The sequence below is a fragment of the Lithobates pipiens genome, unplaced genomic scaffold, assembly GCF_037356315.1.
Source record: "Lithobates pipiens isolate NorthernLeopardFrog02 unplaced genomic scaffold, aLitPip1_a1.2 Scaffold_18, whole genome shotgun sequence".
Lineage (NCBI taxonomy): Eukaryota > Metazoa > Chordata > Amphibia > Anura > Ranidae > Lithobates > Lithobates pipiens.
In genome coordinates, this window is record NW_027507758.1 from 365,888,070 (window position 1) to 365,902,747 (window position 14,678).

General features: G+C 39.8%; 1 protein-coding gene across 1 annotated transcript in view; it reads left to right on the forward strand.

Annotated features, from left to right (window-relative positions):
• Positions 1–14,678, forward strand: part of LOC143988214 (uncharacterized) — a 224,610-nt gene that overhangs the window by 60,321 nt on the left and 149,611 nt on the right. Inside the window, exons 7-13 of the mRNA XM_077487601.1 lie at positions 2,407–2,520; positions 2,664–2,777; positions 3,049–3,162; positions 3,277–3,399; positions 3,930–4,054; positions 6,826–6,993; positions 8,685–8,855. Of these exons, the coding sequence (XP_077343727.1) occupies positions 2,407–2,520; positions 2,664–2,777; positions 3,049–3,162; positions 3,277–3,399; positions 3,930–4,054; positions 6,826–6,993; positions 8,685–8,855 (929 nt within the window). The remainder of the gene's footprint in view (positions 1–2,406; positions 2,521–2,663; positions 2,778–3,048; positions 3,163–3,276; positions 3,400–3,929; positions 4,055–6,825; positions 6,994–8,684; positions 8,856–14,678) is intronic.

Sequence of the window (14,678 nt, forward strand, 5' to 3'; positions counted from 1 at the left end):
CGGGTGCCTGAATTACAGCGGCATGGTGTATTTTTGAAGCACCTGATTAGAGCCATAGACTCTAATAGGCTTCAAAATAGGTGGACTCGTGGCACAGAGCATTGTGCTATGAGCCCACCCAGGTGTTACAACAGTGAATGAATATTCACTGCTGTAACACTGATCCTCAATCTGGCCAATCAGAAGCAATTCCGAGACTCATTTTCTGATTGCCCAAAAAGAGAAGACTCCCAATTGGCTGCCCGTGGAGCGCAGGGAACGGAGGGAGGAAACAGAAACCGGAGCCAGGAAAGAGGAAACTGAGGGAGAGCCAATGCCACTGCTGCCCCTGAAAGAGAGATGAAGTGCTGATTATATGGGGTGAGTCAGTGTACCAGACCCGCCGGCTGGCCGACCAAAGAAAATAACCACTGGCCGTCACTGGTGTAGTAGCTCACAACATGACTTTTCATAAATAAATGAAGAGTTTTATATCTCTGTCAGCAACTAAACAATGCAATTGAGTTTGTACTTGAGTGAAGGTATTATTGAGGAATATTTCAGTGTTGTAGGTTACTAATAGATCAACTTGGATAATGTATCAGAAATTTCTACCTTTGCTTACAGTGGTATTAAATAGACATGTGCATGATGAAAAAATTAGTTTTGCTTAGTTTCGATTTATATTGAGTTATTTAGTTTTGTTAAATTCGGTTGATTTCGTTCAATTCGTATTTGAGATTCGTATTCTGAATTTTTCAAATTTTTCTAATTTTCTTCAAATTAACCACGATTCAAAACACTTGAATCCATAAATTTTGAATGGGTCGAATCAAAAACGATTCAAATGTAGCAAAGTGAAGAAACAAATTGGCTTAACTAAAACAGCGTTATTTCGAAATGTTACGCTAATAACACACACAGTCTTTGATTTCAGCAATATGTGTACAGTTAGAATTCGACTGGAGTTCAATGTAAAATTCGATTTGAATTTCAGTCCGAATTTTGTTTTGTTATTCGGAGCATTCAGTAAAATTTGTTTATATTGCAACTCAGATATTCGAATATAGCCAAATCGCAGAATAACTAAAAATTTGTCCGAATATTAATTCAGAACGAAACATCTAGTATTAATTTGCAAAATGGCATGTAATCCACTCAGGTAAACCAAGGATTGGCTTATTTACTCAATGTTAAAAAGAAAAAGAAAACTATTTTTGATGTAACCAACTGAATTTTGCTGACTTGGTAAAAATATATACTTGATAACGTTTACATTAATATAAATTATTCTTGGACTTAATTTGGTTTGTAAATGTACTTTAATACATGGTCTAGTTATATATGCCAAGGCTACGTAAACTAAACTAGTAGTAAACTAACAGGGTTCAGATGAATTAGTTTGGCTTATCCGGGGTTATCCCCTAGCTCAGTACCCATGTTACAAAATTCCTTTTGCTACCTATAAAGTCCCTGTCATTTAAAACATAGCTTATCATGCATACTGCCACCCTCAGCTGTTTTCTGATCAGGCATAATCACTTATCAAAAGGGGAATATAGAGAATGAACTGACCCTATATGCTACATGATACAGTCATTGCATGACTCCTTTAGTCTCCTCATACATATAGTTTGTACAGATTTGTCCTGAATTGTTACATCTATGGAAAACTGGAAGGAATATTTCACTCAGAATACCCAATCATATGTTACAAATTTAAAGTGGTAGTAGTCTTTTTTTCTTAATTTATACCTACAAGTAAGCCTGTAATAAGGCTTACCTGTAGGTACAGTAAATATTTTTTAAACAGCACCGTTTAGGACATAAATACTTTAGCAGTGCCGTGATGCCACTGGTGTCTGGGCACTGCGCTCTCAATGGACGATGTGCCATCCCCATAAGAGAGCCATGGCGCTGCCTCCCGTGTGCATGCATGAGAGTGATGTAATTGCGGCTCTGCCATTCAAACGGCTGTGGCTACAAGGATGACTGGGTGAAAATTGAAGCCGTGTCAGTGGTGAAAATGCACCATTTGAGAGTAAATCTTTCATAATGTGCCAGTATGTGATGCAAACTAGCACATTATGTTCTTGGCTTAAAGGGAGAAGATTTTTTGTTTTTTGTTTTTTGCTGTTTACCACCACTTTTAACCCCCCCCCCCCCCCCCCAAAAAAAAAAAAAAAAACAGGATTTTTACCTGCACATGCTTACGTGATTGAAGTGAATGCAGCTTCACCTTATCACTAAATGTAAATAAATTTTACAAAGTAAACATACACTTTGCAAAGTAAAATGTCTTACGCCTTTATTACATCAACTGTATTATATATGAATAATTCTGTTTTGATTGTTTTATTTTACTTTTTGCTTCATTGCCTGCAGCTATCTTTTAAAATCTTATATATCTTTTTTAATGCATTTTAGATATCAATGAGTGCCTTTCTAACCCATGTGGCAGTTATGGAACTTGTTACAACACTATAGGAAGCTATGTATGTTCCTGTATTCCTGGATTCACTGGGGTCAACTGTCAAACTAGTGAGTCAATATAATATAATCTTTCCAGTCAGCATTGGTAGATATTTCCTGCTTTGCATCCAATGCTTCATCTCTGTAATCTCTTTATTTATGTTAGCTATAGTTATTGTACACTTCACTAATATTTGTTTTTACACCCACAGATATTAATGAGTGTCTAAGCAATCCCTGTGTGAATGGTGCCATATGCAATGATCTCATCAATGCTTTCTCCTGTACCTGTGCTCCAGGTTTCACTGGCAGGTTCTGTGAAATAAGTAAGTAATACAATATCCAAATTTGTGTAATAAACTTAATTGGGTGGTAAAGTACCAATTTTTGGGCCCCGCATAGGCAGAACCAAAACTAGTATGGTGTGTCCAGCTGTCTAACTGTGGGCATGGCTGTGTGTGTATGGACAGAGGTTGGATGGATGGATCATAGTTTGAATAAGCCGAGAGTGAATCTGCATTTATATTGCTGCCAGTATACAAATAAATGAAAAACATATTTGGCATACATAAATGTCCTTTTCTTTTGTAATTTCAGGTATTAATTTCTGCACCAGCACTACATGCAAGAATGGTGGCATCTGCCGTAGTCTGATAAATGATTTCATGTGCTTTTGTCCACCTAACTGGCAGGGGAAGGAGTGTAGAGATGGTAATACTATTCCTTTTATTAGTGTTATTATTATTGTGGCTATTGTTATCATAAAGCAAATGTTATCAATGAAGAAACAAAATGATTGAGCCTATAAACACTTTTATGTTTCAGATGTAAATGAATGTACAAATGGGCAAAGCCGATGCAGTCCTTATGCAAGCTGTACTAATACAATTGGATCATATAATTGTAGATGCCAGTCTGGTTACATTGGGGATGGATTTACCTGCAGAGGTAAAGCTAAACTTTTATTTAGAATTTTTTCTAGATAGACAGATCTTTAGGGCATAGAGAAATATTGTTATTCTTATATTCTACTGCATCTCATTTCATTTTTCTTTGTTATCTTTTCCAATAGTTTAGAGTTGCTGCCTTCTTCCTAAATAGACAGATCCATTCCTGGAACTGCAGACTCTGCAAATGACTTTCATTTTCAGATGATTTTGCACATTATTCTACCTCTATTAGCTTTGCTAAACTAAAATATCACTCAAGTTCCAAGCCAGGGCTGCAGACATAATTTCATTATTTTACCTTCTGAATATGTGCAAATAAGTATATCATGACTGTGGCCACATATCCGCTGTGAAAGGAAGGATATGTTTTAGTCTGAGTATCTCCTCAGTTTATGCAAATGTTGTTACAGTTCCACATGGACAATACAGATAGGGGAAATTGGAACACAGTTATTACATAGTATGTATCATTTTTAACCCAAAAAAATAAAAAATAGAGGCTGATTTTTTTATTTATTTACTTTTTAGAGGACAGACTGTTTGAATATTCTGGTGGGTCCATAATAACCCAACGCTACAAGGATTTTGCCTCTCCTATAATCAACGTCCCAATGGGATTCCCTTTTGGTGGCTCTTTTTACAGCTCATTATATGTAAGTCATACATTTATAACTACAGTTATAACTTCAGGGACAGGCTTAAAATTCTGGCAAAATTAAGGATATGGGCTGTAATTACTAAGGGTTTTGTAAGGAATACAAATATGGAAGCATTTATTAAGAACCTGTACGGGCAGTGATTTTTAGTGGTCTCATATAAAATGTTCCCATTTCTGACCATCTCCTGCTGCATGTCTACAGTCTCTGACAATCTGTAGCATTATATATGTGAAATATAATGGGCAACTCTTTGGTAATGTCTCTGACCACACATGAGGCCTCCTATATCTATTATATCCATAGGAGTGCGCACAGGGTGTGCTGGGTGTGCATGGGCACACCCTAATCACACTGTGTGGTGTTGATTCCCCCTGCTTTCTAGCGTCCCCTGTTTCAGCATGGATGAATGAATGAACACAGTGAGTGATCTGTTCCAATCGTTCATGTGTTCATTCTTAACTGAAGCCTAATATATGTTTACTGGGCTTCAGTTTGTGAATGAACAGGAAGCTGCTCAGCAAAGAGCACTTCCCATTTATCTGTTCAGTGCAGCTAAGGCTGCAGAGAAAGGCACTGGGAAGTTCTGTCCATTTCTCTCTGTTTAGACCCCTGATATTTCACCAAAGCTCCCCAACAGGGCTCCTAGGAAGATAGGGAAAAAAATTATAAAATATAATACAAAAATAAAATTGTAAAAAATAATAATAAAATAATAAAAATAGAAACAACTGAAAACATCCACTGCCCTACTGACCCCAATCTTTGCTAAACTGATACCATCCACTGCTCTGCTGATATACACACGTGTGTGTTTGTGCTACAGGGTGCACACCCTAATGCAATAGATTGCACACACCAATGAGTATATCTAGTATATTGGTCACCACTGCATGTTCATGGGTGGATGTGTGTGTGAGATACAGCCCCTGTTCAAGTGATTTTAACATCTTTGACAGCTGAAAAAACAATATGATTGCACCGTTGCAAATGCAGTAAAAAAAAAAACCTGCTAAACACACACTTGCAGATAATGAAGAAAAACAAAATGAAAACGCTAAAGGAAACTATAATAGTATTAAGCCATCTCTATTATACATTACTTTTATTCATTTTTAATAAACTAATGTTTAAATTGTTTTCTTTAGTTTACTACTTAAATACATCATAATGGTATAAATAAAGATACAGTAACATTACAAGTTTATATAGAGAATTATAGGGTTAGGGAAGTTATGAGTCACTTTCTCAATAATTCAACTGTTCTTGAATAACAGCTACTGAGCCCTGTAAACAACATGCATTTTCAGTACAGCAGTTAGGATTAGCCTGGGAACATAAGAAAATAAACCTCAATCTCTACATGCTGGCTGGAATATATAAGTATATTAAGAAATATCTCATCTTTATCTGATGACAATAAAATGTTATTAAATGCTTTATCATGAACAGAAATGATTAAAAAGAATGTATACAAAAAACACTATAGCTTAAAGTCCTTTTATTCTAAAAAATAAATCAGGAAGCAGAGTGAAAATATTTAAATCAATGCCAGATATAGTAACTACTCACCTAGTCATTAGAGTAGTATAGAGCAGAATCTGGAAGGCAAAGGCACAGAGAAGAGAAGTCATTAGAAATGTGCAAGACACATTTACCATTAGCTTGTACATTAATTTGTGGGTTTCTTGCTTCTTAGACATAGCATTGGACTAACTAAAGTGATACATGTGATCAGATCCAAAAAATCTTTCAGTGAAGTGAGATACATGGTGCAGAATTGATTGTACATTTGGCTCAATGTTTTGGAATGTCAAAGTTATTTTTCTGAGTCTCCAAATCATGTACAAGGGGGTCACAAAATTGTATACAATAGCAAAAGTAGTCTCCCCCCCCATGTTTTTTTACCCACTTACCTGTAGTAAAAAGCGTGAGTTTAATTCCTCTTTAAGCTTAAATGTATTCAGTATGCAAATGCTGTGATAAATTCTTGATTAATAATTCCATGATTTTCTAGGTTAAAACAAAGGGAAAAATTTATTAACTGAATGATTCTCATAATTTACATGACAATATAGTATAATCAAATACTTTACATAACTGCAATACATTTACGTGTGGTAAATAATGCCATACATTTAACTGTAGAGTAGAACTGCAGCTATTTTTTTATTGGATAGGGTGAGAAATGGTTTGAATCATTTTTAGGAGTTTATTGTTTCCATGTCCCTGTTGGCAAGATTTCCTTTCATCTTCCTATCATGGTGACAAAACAGTAAGTGAGGAAACTTTTTCAACAGGACACAGGCAGCAATGAGAACTTTTTCCCATTCTACTAATAAAAGTACTTTTATTGCTGTCTGTGTTGGTATTCATGTTGATGTACTAAACAAGTTGAAAATCTTCACTCAAAAACTGCGAGCATTCACTTTAATCATGTGAAAAACAAATTTCTGTTCATTTTGAATATCCGATTATATGATTGGATAATTGAAGTAAAAATTCACCCCATTTTTAAATGAAGATTCTTCTCACTTTCTATTTTAATAACACAGTCAGTGTGTTTTGAAGTTCTTTTTATAACTTTTGTGATTAATATTGTACCATGGCTGAATAAAAACTGGAGACTCAGTTCCATCTTGTAACCCATTCTGAAATAATTGTGGAATATTTGAAATACGAATTCATCATCAACAACTTTTTTACAATATGTTTATAGATCTTCTTCTGCTTAAACTGACCAAACAGATTTTTTTTCTTTTCCACAGTTCACAGACAATGGTGTTATCATATTTCGGCGGAATTCGTATGACCCCATTTACACAATGCCTTACCCATTAAGCACTTTCTACAACAACGACTATTCCACGCCACCCATGATCGCTGTTTTTTGGGCAGATGCTGACTTCTCCGTTATGGGGGATTTGTACTACCAGGTAAGACAGATCAATATTTTAAGATGCTTAAGATAGTATATAAAAATGCATTACAGCCTGACATATTGAAACCAATGTTGCCTATTTATTGCCAGATTCTTTTTTTTGCCATCTGTGTCCCAATGGTTAGAACTACTTTCACTTCATGTCCCGTAGACACAACAGGTAGAAGGAGCAAATCCCAGTTGTCACCAGTCCTCATTGAAAGATTCCTCTTTCTTCCTCTTCTCTTAACAACTCAACATTTTTGATCTTCCTTTACTTTCAGTGACTATGTTTAGGAGATCACATAGAAGGGGTGAATCTCCCTAGTGGGGACACAGGCAGCAGTACAATATGACAGATGTTCTATGTTCTGTCATTTTTCTACTCTATTAAAAGCTAAAAAAAAGGTTTTGGTTTTAGAAACACTTTAAGTCTCTGACCAGAAAGCCTCCAATTTTTCAGCAGAACTGTTCTGCAGAATTGTATTCAAAATATAGTGACGTTTTAATTATAATATAGCATTCATCTAGAGATGATAGATTTAGAATAATGATGTTATGATAATTAGTAAACATGTGTTTTTCCAAATGCTGTATTCATTGATCAGTTATTTAACCACTTCAGCCACTTTTTGCGATACGGCACAACATCAATTTAACTGACAATTGCGCTCTAGTGCGATGTTGTACCCAAATAATATTGATAACCTTTTTTCCCCTGACAAATACAGCTTTCTTTTGGTGGTATTTTATCACCTCTGCAGTTTCTATTTTTTGTGCTATAAACAAAAAAAGAGCGACAATTTAGAAAAAAAGAAACAATATTTTTTACTTTCTGCTATACTACATATTCAATAAAAAAATGAAAAAAATTGAATTTCTTCACAAATTTAGGCCAATATGTATTCTGCTACATATTTTTGGTAAAAAAAAAATCCCAATAAGTGTATATTAGTTTACGCAAAAGTTATAGCATCTACAAATTATGGGATATTTTTATAGAATTTTTATTTATTTTACTAGTAATGGCGGCTATCCGCCGATTTTTAGAGGGACTGCAACATTGCGTCAGACAAATTGGACACATCACTGGCACTTTTGACACTTTTGGGGACCAGTGACACTAATACAGTGTTCAGTACAAAAAATATGCCGTTACTGTACTAATGACACTGGCAGGGAATAAGTTAACACCAGGGGCGATCAGAGGGTTAAGTGTGTCCCTAGGGGGTGCTTACTTACTGTGTGAGGATTGCTTTGACTGGGAGAACACAAAGATCCATGTTCCTGCTTAGCAGGAGCACAAGATCTCTATCTTCTCCCCTGTCAGAACGGCGATCTACCTTGTTTACATAGGCCGATCACCATTCTGCCTCTCTGGGGAATGATCGCGGGTGGCCGGCAGTCATTGCGCCCACTGGACCCGCTGATTGGCTCCCCCTCTGGCCAATCAGCGGACGCATGCAATCCCAGAGGCTACTACACGATACAGGTACATTGTTTTGCACAGCCAGGATGCCTTGCCACAGTAAATGCATGGAAAGCGTCTTGAAGTGATTAAGTATCATTCACCCTTACTCCCCATGATGCTAATAAGAATTTTCTGTGCCTCTGATTGGTTCATCTGATTGCTGCTTCTAAGTGGTTTAATGTCTTAGTGGTAAGCACTGAGAGGTTATTTATAACCATTTTATATATTGTTTCCAGGTTTATGACTTCCAGGCCTATCCAAGCCAGAATAAAGATTTTAAAACTAAACTAGAATCGCAAATACAATTGAATTTCTCCTCTACTTCAAATTTCAAGGCTCTGTGGGCAATAAAGATAACTTGGCATCAGGTTTTACCGTATCCTGCGTATTTTTTCAGTTCTTCACAGGTACAATTGTACTAGAATGCTTGCATGCCATATAATATATGTATTATGATGACCACAGATTTTGTTTCAGATTTTATATGTTGACACAAATATTTTCTAACAACTTTATACTAAGAGAATCTGCCTCCTTGGATATAATCTGAAGATATTGTTTATCTAGGCCCTTGATTGTTGATACATTTTTACTACTACTACTAATTAGGCAAAAGGGTATAACATCTTTTAAGTACATATAAAAATATGTTATATAAAATAGGCTTACATGGAAAGTAACTGTTAGGTGACCAAACTGGGAGCCTAGGTGTCCATTCAAATACAGCTGCAAATGTATCATACCTAGTCCTGCAAAAGCATGAAGAGATCTATAGTTTTATATAGTTATACTATAGTTTGCAAGACGGGGGGAGATCGGTTTAAATTCTCCTAGCATGACTATGATAGAAAATAAATTGCGTAGTCAGATCCTTATGATAAGAATTCCTAAACAGGAAGGGATGGTCAGAAGACCTGGATGATCTACAACTGAACATAAATGATATAGAGGAACAATTTTATCCCCCACACAGGGTGGGACTTGGTACTCATCCCAGTTAAAGACAGAGAAAAAGCATTGCATTACTATTATCTCTGAATGGAAACGAGTGTACCCGTATGCAACTGTGTGAGCGTTGGGGCTCCCAGCGACTCCAGCGGTTTCTCCATTGCCACATGGAGCTATTTGTACTCCTCCCCACTGCGTCTGAAGGGCACAATGCTTGATGTCACGCCACCCAGACACAGAATGGACGTTGTAAGGTGATGTCGCAGCCAATGGGAGGCGGCGACTACCCCATCCCATTGGATACTTGTGCTGTGATCAGGGAGCCAGGCAGACAGGGATGTGGCCCGGCGTCCAAGCAGTGACCCCATGGCCATGCTAAACTCCCATGGAGATGGGGCACACTCAGTGGATCCGGGTTTTGGGTGACGTTGCCGTTTGAGATCCGGCACTGCTCCGTGGGGTCACCGTTGGACACCGGGATAAATAGTCAATATGGTGTTCTTTCTACCAGTTAGGCCTCCTGCACACGGGAGTAAATAATGCCATGGTTTTTAGTGATTTGAAATTAGATGCATTGTTGTCTATGGAACAATGCACACAGTATAGAGTAAAGATCAGTAATACAGTATTGAATAGAGCAAAAATAAAAAAGTTTACATTTGAGTGCAGCAATTTACTTGCATACGCATGTTTACATGGCTATAAGCATGTTTATGCAAGTATAAATTATTATATTACAATAATATCAATGAAGAAGAATTTGACTTGTCTATACACTTATGCCGCTTACACACGATAGGACTATCCGGCGGACTTAATCCGTAGGACAAACCACCGGACTTTGCAGCTGAGGTTCGCCAGACTTTCCGAATGAGCGGACCTGCCCACACATGACTGGACTTTTCGGGAGAACACAGACTATGGCGGGAGTCCGCCGGACTTTAGAAGTGAACGGACTTGCCCACACACAGAGAAAAGCCCGTTCATTTTGAACATGGCTCCAGTTAGCCAGGACTAGCAAAGGAAGTGAATGTCGCCGCCTCCATCGGCGAGATTGACATCTCACCTGCCCCGTCACCTGGTATGGATTTAAAGGGGAACCCCTATGCTGAAAAAATGACGTGGGGGTCCCCCCAAAGTCCATAGCAGACCCTTTTCCGAGCATGCAGCCCGGCCGGTCAGGAAAGGGGTGGGACGAGCGAGCGCCCCCCCCCCTCCTGAGCCGTACTAGACCGCGTGCCCTCAACATGGGGGGATGCCTTGGGGAAAGGGGAGGCCCTGCGGCCCCCCCACCCCAAAGCACCTTGTCCCCATGTTGATGAGGACAAGGGCCTCTTCCCGACAACCCTGACCGTTGGTTGTCAGGGTCGGCGGGTGGGGGGCTTATCGGAATCCGGGAGCCCCCTTTAATAAGGGGGCCCCAGATACCTGCCCTCCACCCTATGTGAATGAGTATGGGGGACTCCTCCGATATCTTCTGCTAGCTCTTTTACTAGCGGAGGAGCCCGCCGCCGTCCGGGGGTCTTCTTCTGACTTCGGGTCTTGTCCCGCTCTTCTGGGGTCTAGCGTTGGCCCTGTCTTCTGTCGCCACCGCCTTCTTCTCTAAAGAAATGTAAAGTGCCCCCCCCCCCCCCCATGCTCTTGTGCAAAGACAAATGCACGTGTTGTAAAGCGTGATCAATATTTCTAGCACCAGTCCTCCTCTATAACGCTAAACTGGTAACCTGTAAAGTCTTATAAAGCGTCGCCTATGGAGATTTTTAAATACTATAGTTTGGCGCCATTCCAGAAACGTGCACAATTTTTAAGTGTGACATCTCTGGTATCTATTTACTTAGCGCAACACCATATTTTATATTTTACCAACAAAAATTGGGTATTATATTGTGTTTGCGTGCATTGCATTTAACCACTTGGTGACCGGGCCATAGCTGAATGATAGCTGAATGATGGCTACAGCTTGGTCAGATAATTATTTTCCATCATCTGATGGCCACCCAGAATCGTGCCCCCTGGGGTGTGCACCAGGGAAGTTCCGTGAGTTCTCCTAGACCCGGCGTGTCACGAATCAGGATAAATGGCCAATGACAGTGGCCCTTTACCATGTGATCACTCCATCCGATGATGAAGTGATCACTTGTAAACAAATCAGAGTATGTTTGGTTTGGCTCCTCCCCTCTCCTTGCACCAATCGGGACAGCGAATGAGGAGAGGAGAGAGTCGGTGCAGCAGTGCTTGTGGGCTGGATCTGATGTACCCACAGCACTGATCTGTGCCCTTTCCTGGCTCATCCATCCACATCCATGCTCCATCCCTGGCTCCTCCATCCTCATTCTAGCTCATCCATGCTTCATCCCTGGCTTATCCATCCACATTAATGCTCATCCATGCTCCATCCCTGGCTCATCCATCCTCATTCATGCTCATCCATGCTCCATCCCTGGTTCATCCATCCTCATTCATGCTCATCCATGCTTCATCCCTTGTTCATCCGCCCTCATTCATGCTCATCCATGCTCCACCCCTGGCTCATCCATCTTGATTCATGCTCATCCATGCTCCATCCCTGGCTCATCCATCCTCATTCATGCTCATCCATGCTCCATCCCTGCGCATCCATCCTCAACCATGCGCATCCATGCTCATCCATCCCCATCCATGGCTCATCCTTGCCACATTAGTGATCATCCATGCTACAGCAGTGATCATCCGTGCCACATTCATGCCACATCGGTGATCATCCGTGCCACATCCATTCCCCATCAGTGCTCATCCATGCTACATTGCGTTACTAGACCTACTGATTACCAACAATACAGACCTGATCACAGATGTGGAAGTAAGGGGCAATTTAGGAAACAGTGATCACAGGTCTATTAGCTTCAGTATAAATCACACAAATAGCAAACATAAGGGGAATACAAAGACACTGAATTTCAAAAGAGCCAACTTCCCTAAACTACGAACCTTGCTAGAAGATATAAATTGGGATACAAGCTTAGGAACGAAGAACACAGAGGAGAGATGGGTTTGCTTTAAGAGCATATTAAACAAGGGCATAAGCCAGTGCATCCCATTGGGAAATAAATTTAAAACAACTGACAAAAATCCTGGATGGCTTAACGCCTTCAAAAAATACAAGGCTGAGGAATCATCATCAGCATTCAGACTTTACAAAGAATGCAACAAGAAATGTAAGGGTGCAATTAGGGCAGCTAAGATATAACACAAAAGAAACATAGCGGAGGAGAGCAAAACAAAACCCAAGAATTTCTTTAACCACTTGCTTACTGGGCACTTAAACCCCCCTTAAGCCCAGACCAATTTTCAGCTTTCAGTGCTCTCACACTTTGAATGACAATTACTCAGTCATGCAACACTGTAACCAAATGATTTTTTTGTCCTTTTCTTCATACCAATAGAGCTTTCTTTTGGTGGTATTTGATCACCTCTCGGTTTTTTATTTTCTGCGCTATAAATGAAAAAAGACCGAAAATTTTGAAAAAAAATGAATTTTTCTTCGTTTCTGTGATAAAATTTTGCAAATTAGCAATTTTTCTTCATAAATTTTGGCCAAAATTTATACTACTACACATCTTTGGTAAAAATAACCCAAATTATTGCATATTATTTGATCTGTGTGAAATTTATAGAGTCTACAAGCTATGGTGCAAATCATAAAGATTTGCAAAAAAAGATCACATCTGATGTACTAAGGCCTATCTCTATTCTTGAGACCCTAACAAGTCAGGAAAGTACAAATGCCCCCCAAATTACCCCTTTTTGGAAAGTAGACATTCCAATGTATTTAGTAAGAGGCATGGTGAGTTATTTTAAGTTGTCATTTTTTCCCACAATTCTTTGCAAAATTAAGATTTTTTTTTCACAAAATTTTCATTGTACCGTATATACTCGAGTATAGGCCGACCCGAATATAAGCCGAGGCCCCCAATTTACCCCCAAAAAACTGGAAAACTTATTGACTCGTGTATAAGCCGAGGGTGAGACATGGCTGTCCATCCCTGTGTGTCCGTCCATCCCTGTGTGTGTGTCCGTCCATCCATCCCTGTGTGTGTGTGTGTCCATCCATCCATCCATCCATCCATCCCTGTGTGTCCGTCCATCCATCCCTGTGTGTGTATCCATCCATCCCTGTGTGTGTGTGTGTGTGTGTGTGTGTGTGTGTGTGTGTGTGTGTGTGTGTGTGTGTATCCATCCATCCATCCATCCATCCCTGTGTGTGTGTGTGTGTGTGTGTGTGTGTGTGTATCCATCCATCCATCCATCCATCCCTGTGTGTGTGTGTGTGTGTGTGTGTGTGTGTGTGTGTCCGTGCAGCCTTGTGTGTGTGTCCAGCCTACCTGTGTCCCAAGCCTCCGTCCCGAGCCTCCTCTGTCCCGTGTCTCCTCTGTCCCGTGCCTTCCGGTGTCCCGTGCCTCCTCTGTCCCGTGCCTCCTCCGTCCCGTGTCGTGCCGATGGATCGCCGCTCTTCTCGGCGGCCATTCTACGATTCAAAAGCTGCGCCTCCGTCCTCCGCCTGTGATAGGCGGAACACTCAATTTCCCAGCAGCCTGTGTTCCGCCTATCACGGACATCCTCTCATACTCGTCCGTAGTATGAGAATGAACGGATGTCCGTGATAGGCGGAACACTGACTGCTGGGAAATTCAGTGTTCCGCCTATCACAGGCGGAGGCGGAGAAGGAGGCGCGGCTTTTGAATTTTAATGTCCGCCGTCTGTCTGCTCGATACGCTGATCGAGCAGTCAGACAGCGGTGACTCGAGTATAAGCCGAGGGGGCACTTTCAGCCTCAAAAAAGAGGCTGAAAATCTCGGCTTATACTCGAGTATATACGGTAATAGCTTATTTCTCCCACAGGGAATGTGCATACCACAAATAACACCCCAAAATACATACTCCTACTCCTCCTGAGTATAACGATACCACATGTGTGAGACTTTTACACAGCCTGACCACATACAGAGGCCTAATTTTGAAGTAGCACCTTCAGGCATTCTAGGAGCATAAATTACACATTTCATTTCTCAACCACCTATTACAGTTTTGAAGGCCCTGGAACACCAGGGCAATGGAAATGTCCAGAAAATGACCCCATTTTGGAAAGCTAACACCCCAACGTATAATCTATGAGGCATAATGTGTCTTTTCAATGGTTCATTTTTTTCCAGAAGTTTTTGGAAAATGTGTAAAAAAATGAAAACACATTTTTTTTACACAAAGTTGTCCGTTTATAAGATATTTCCAACACATAGCATAAATAG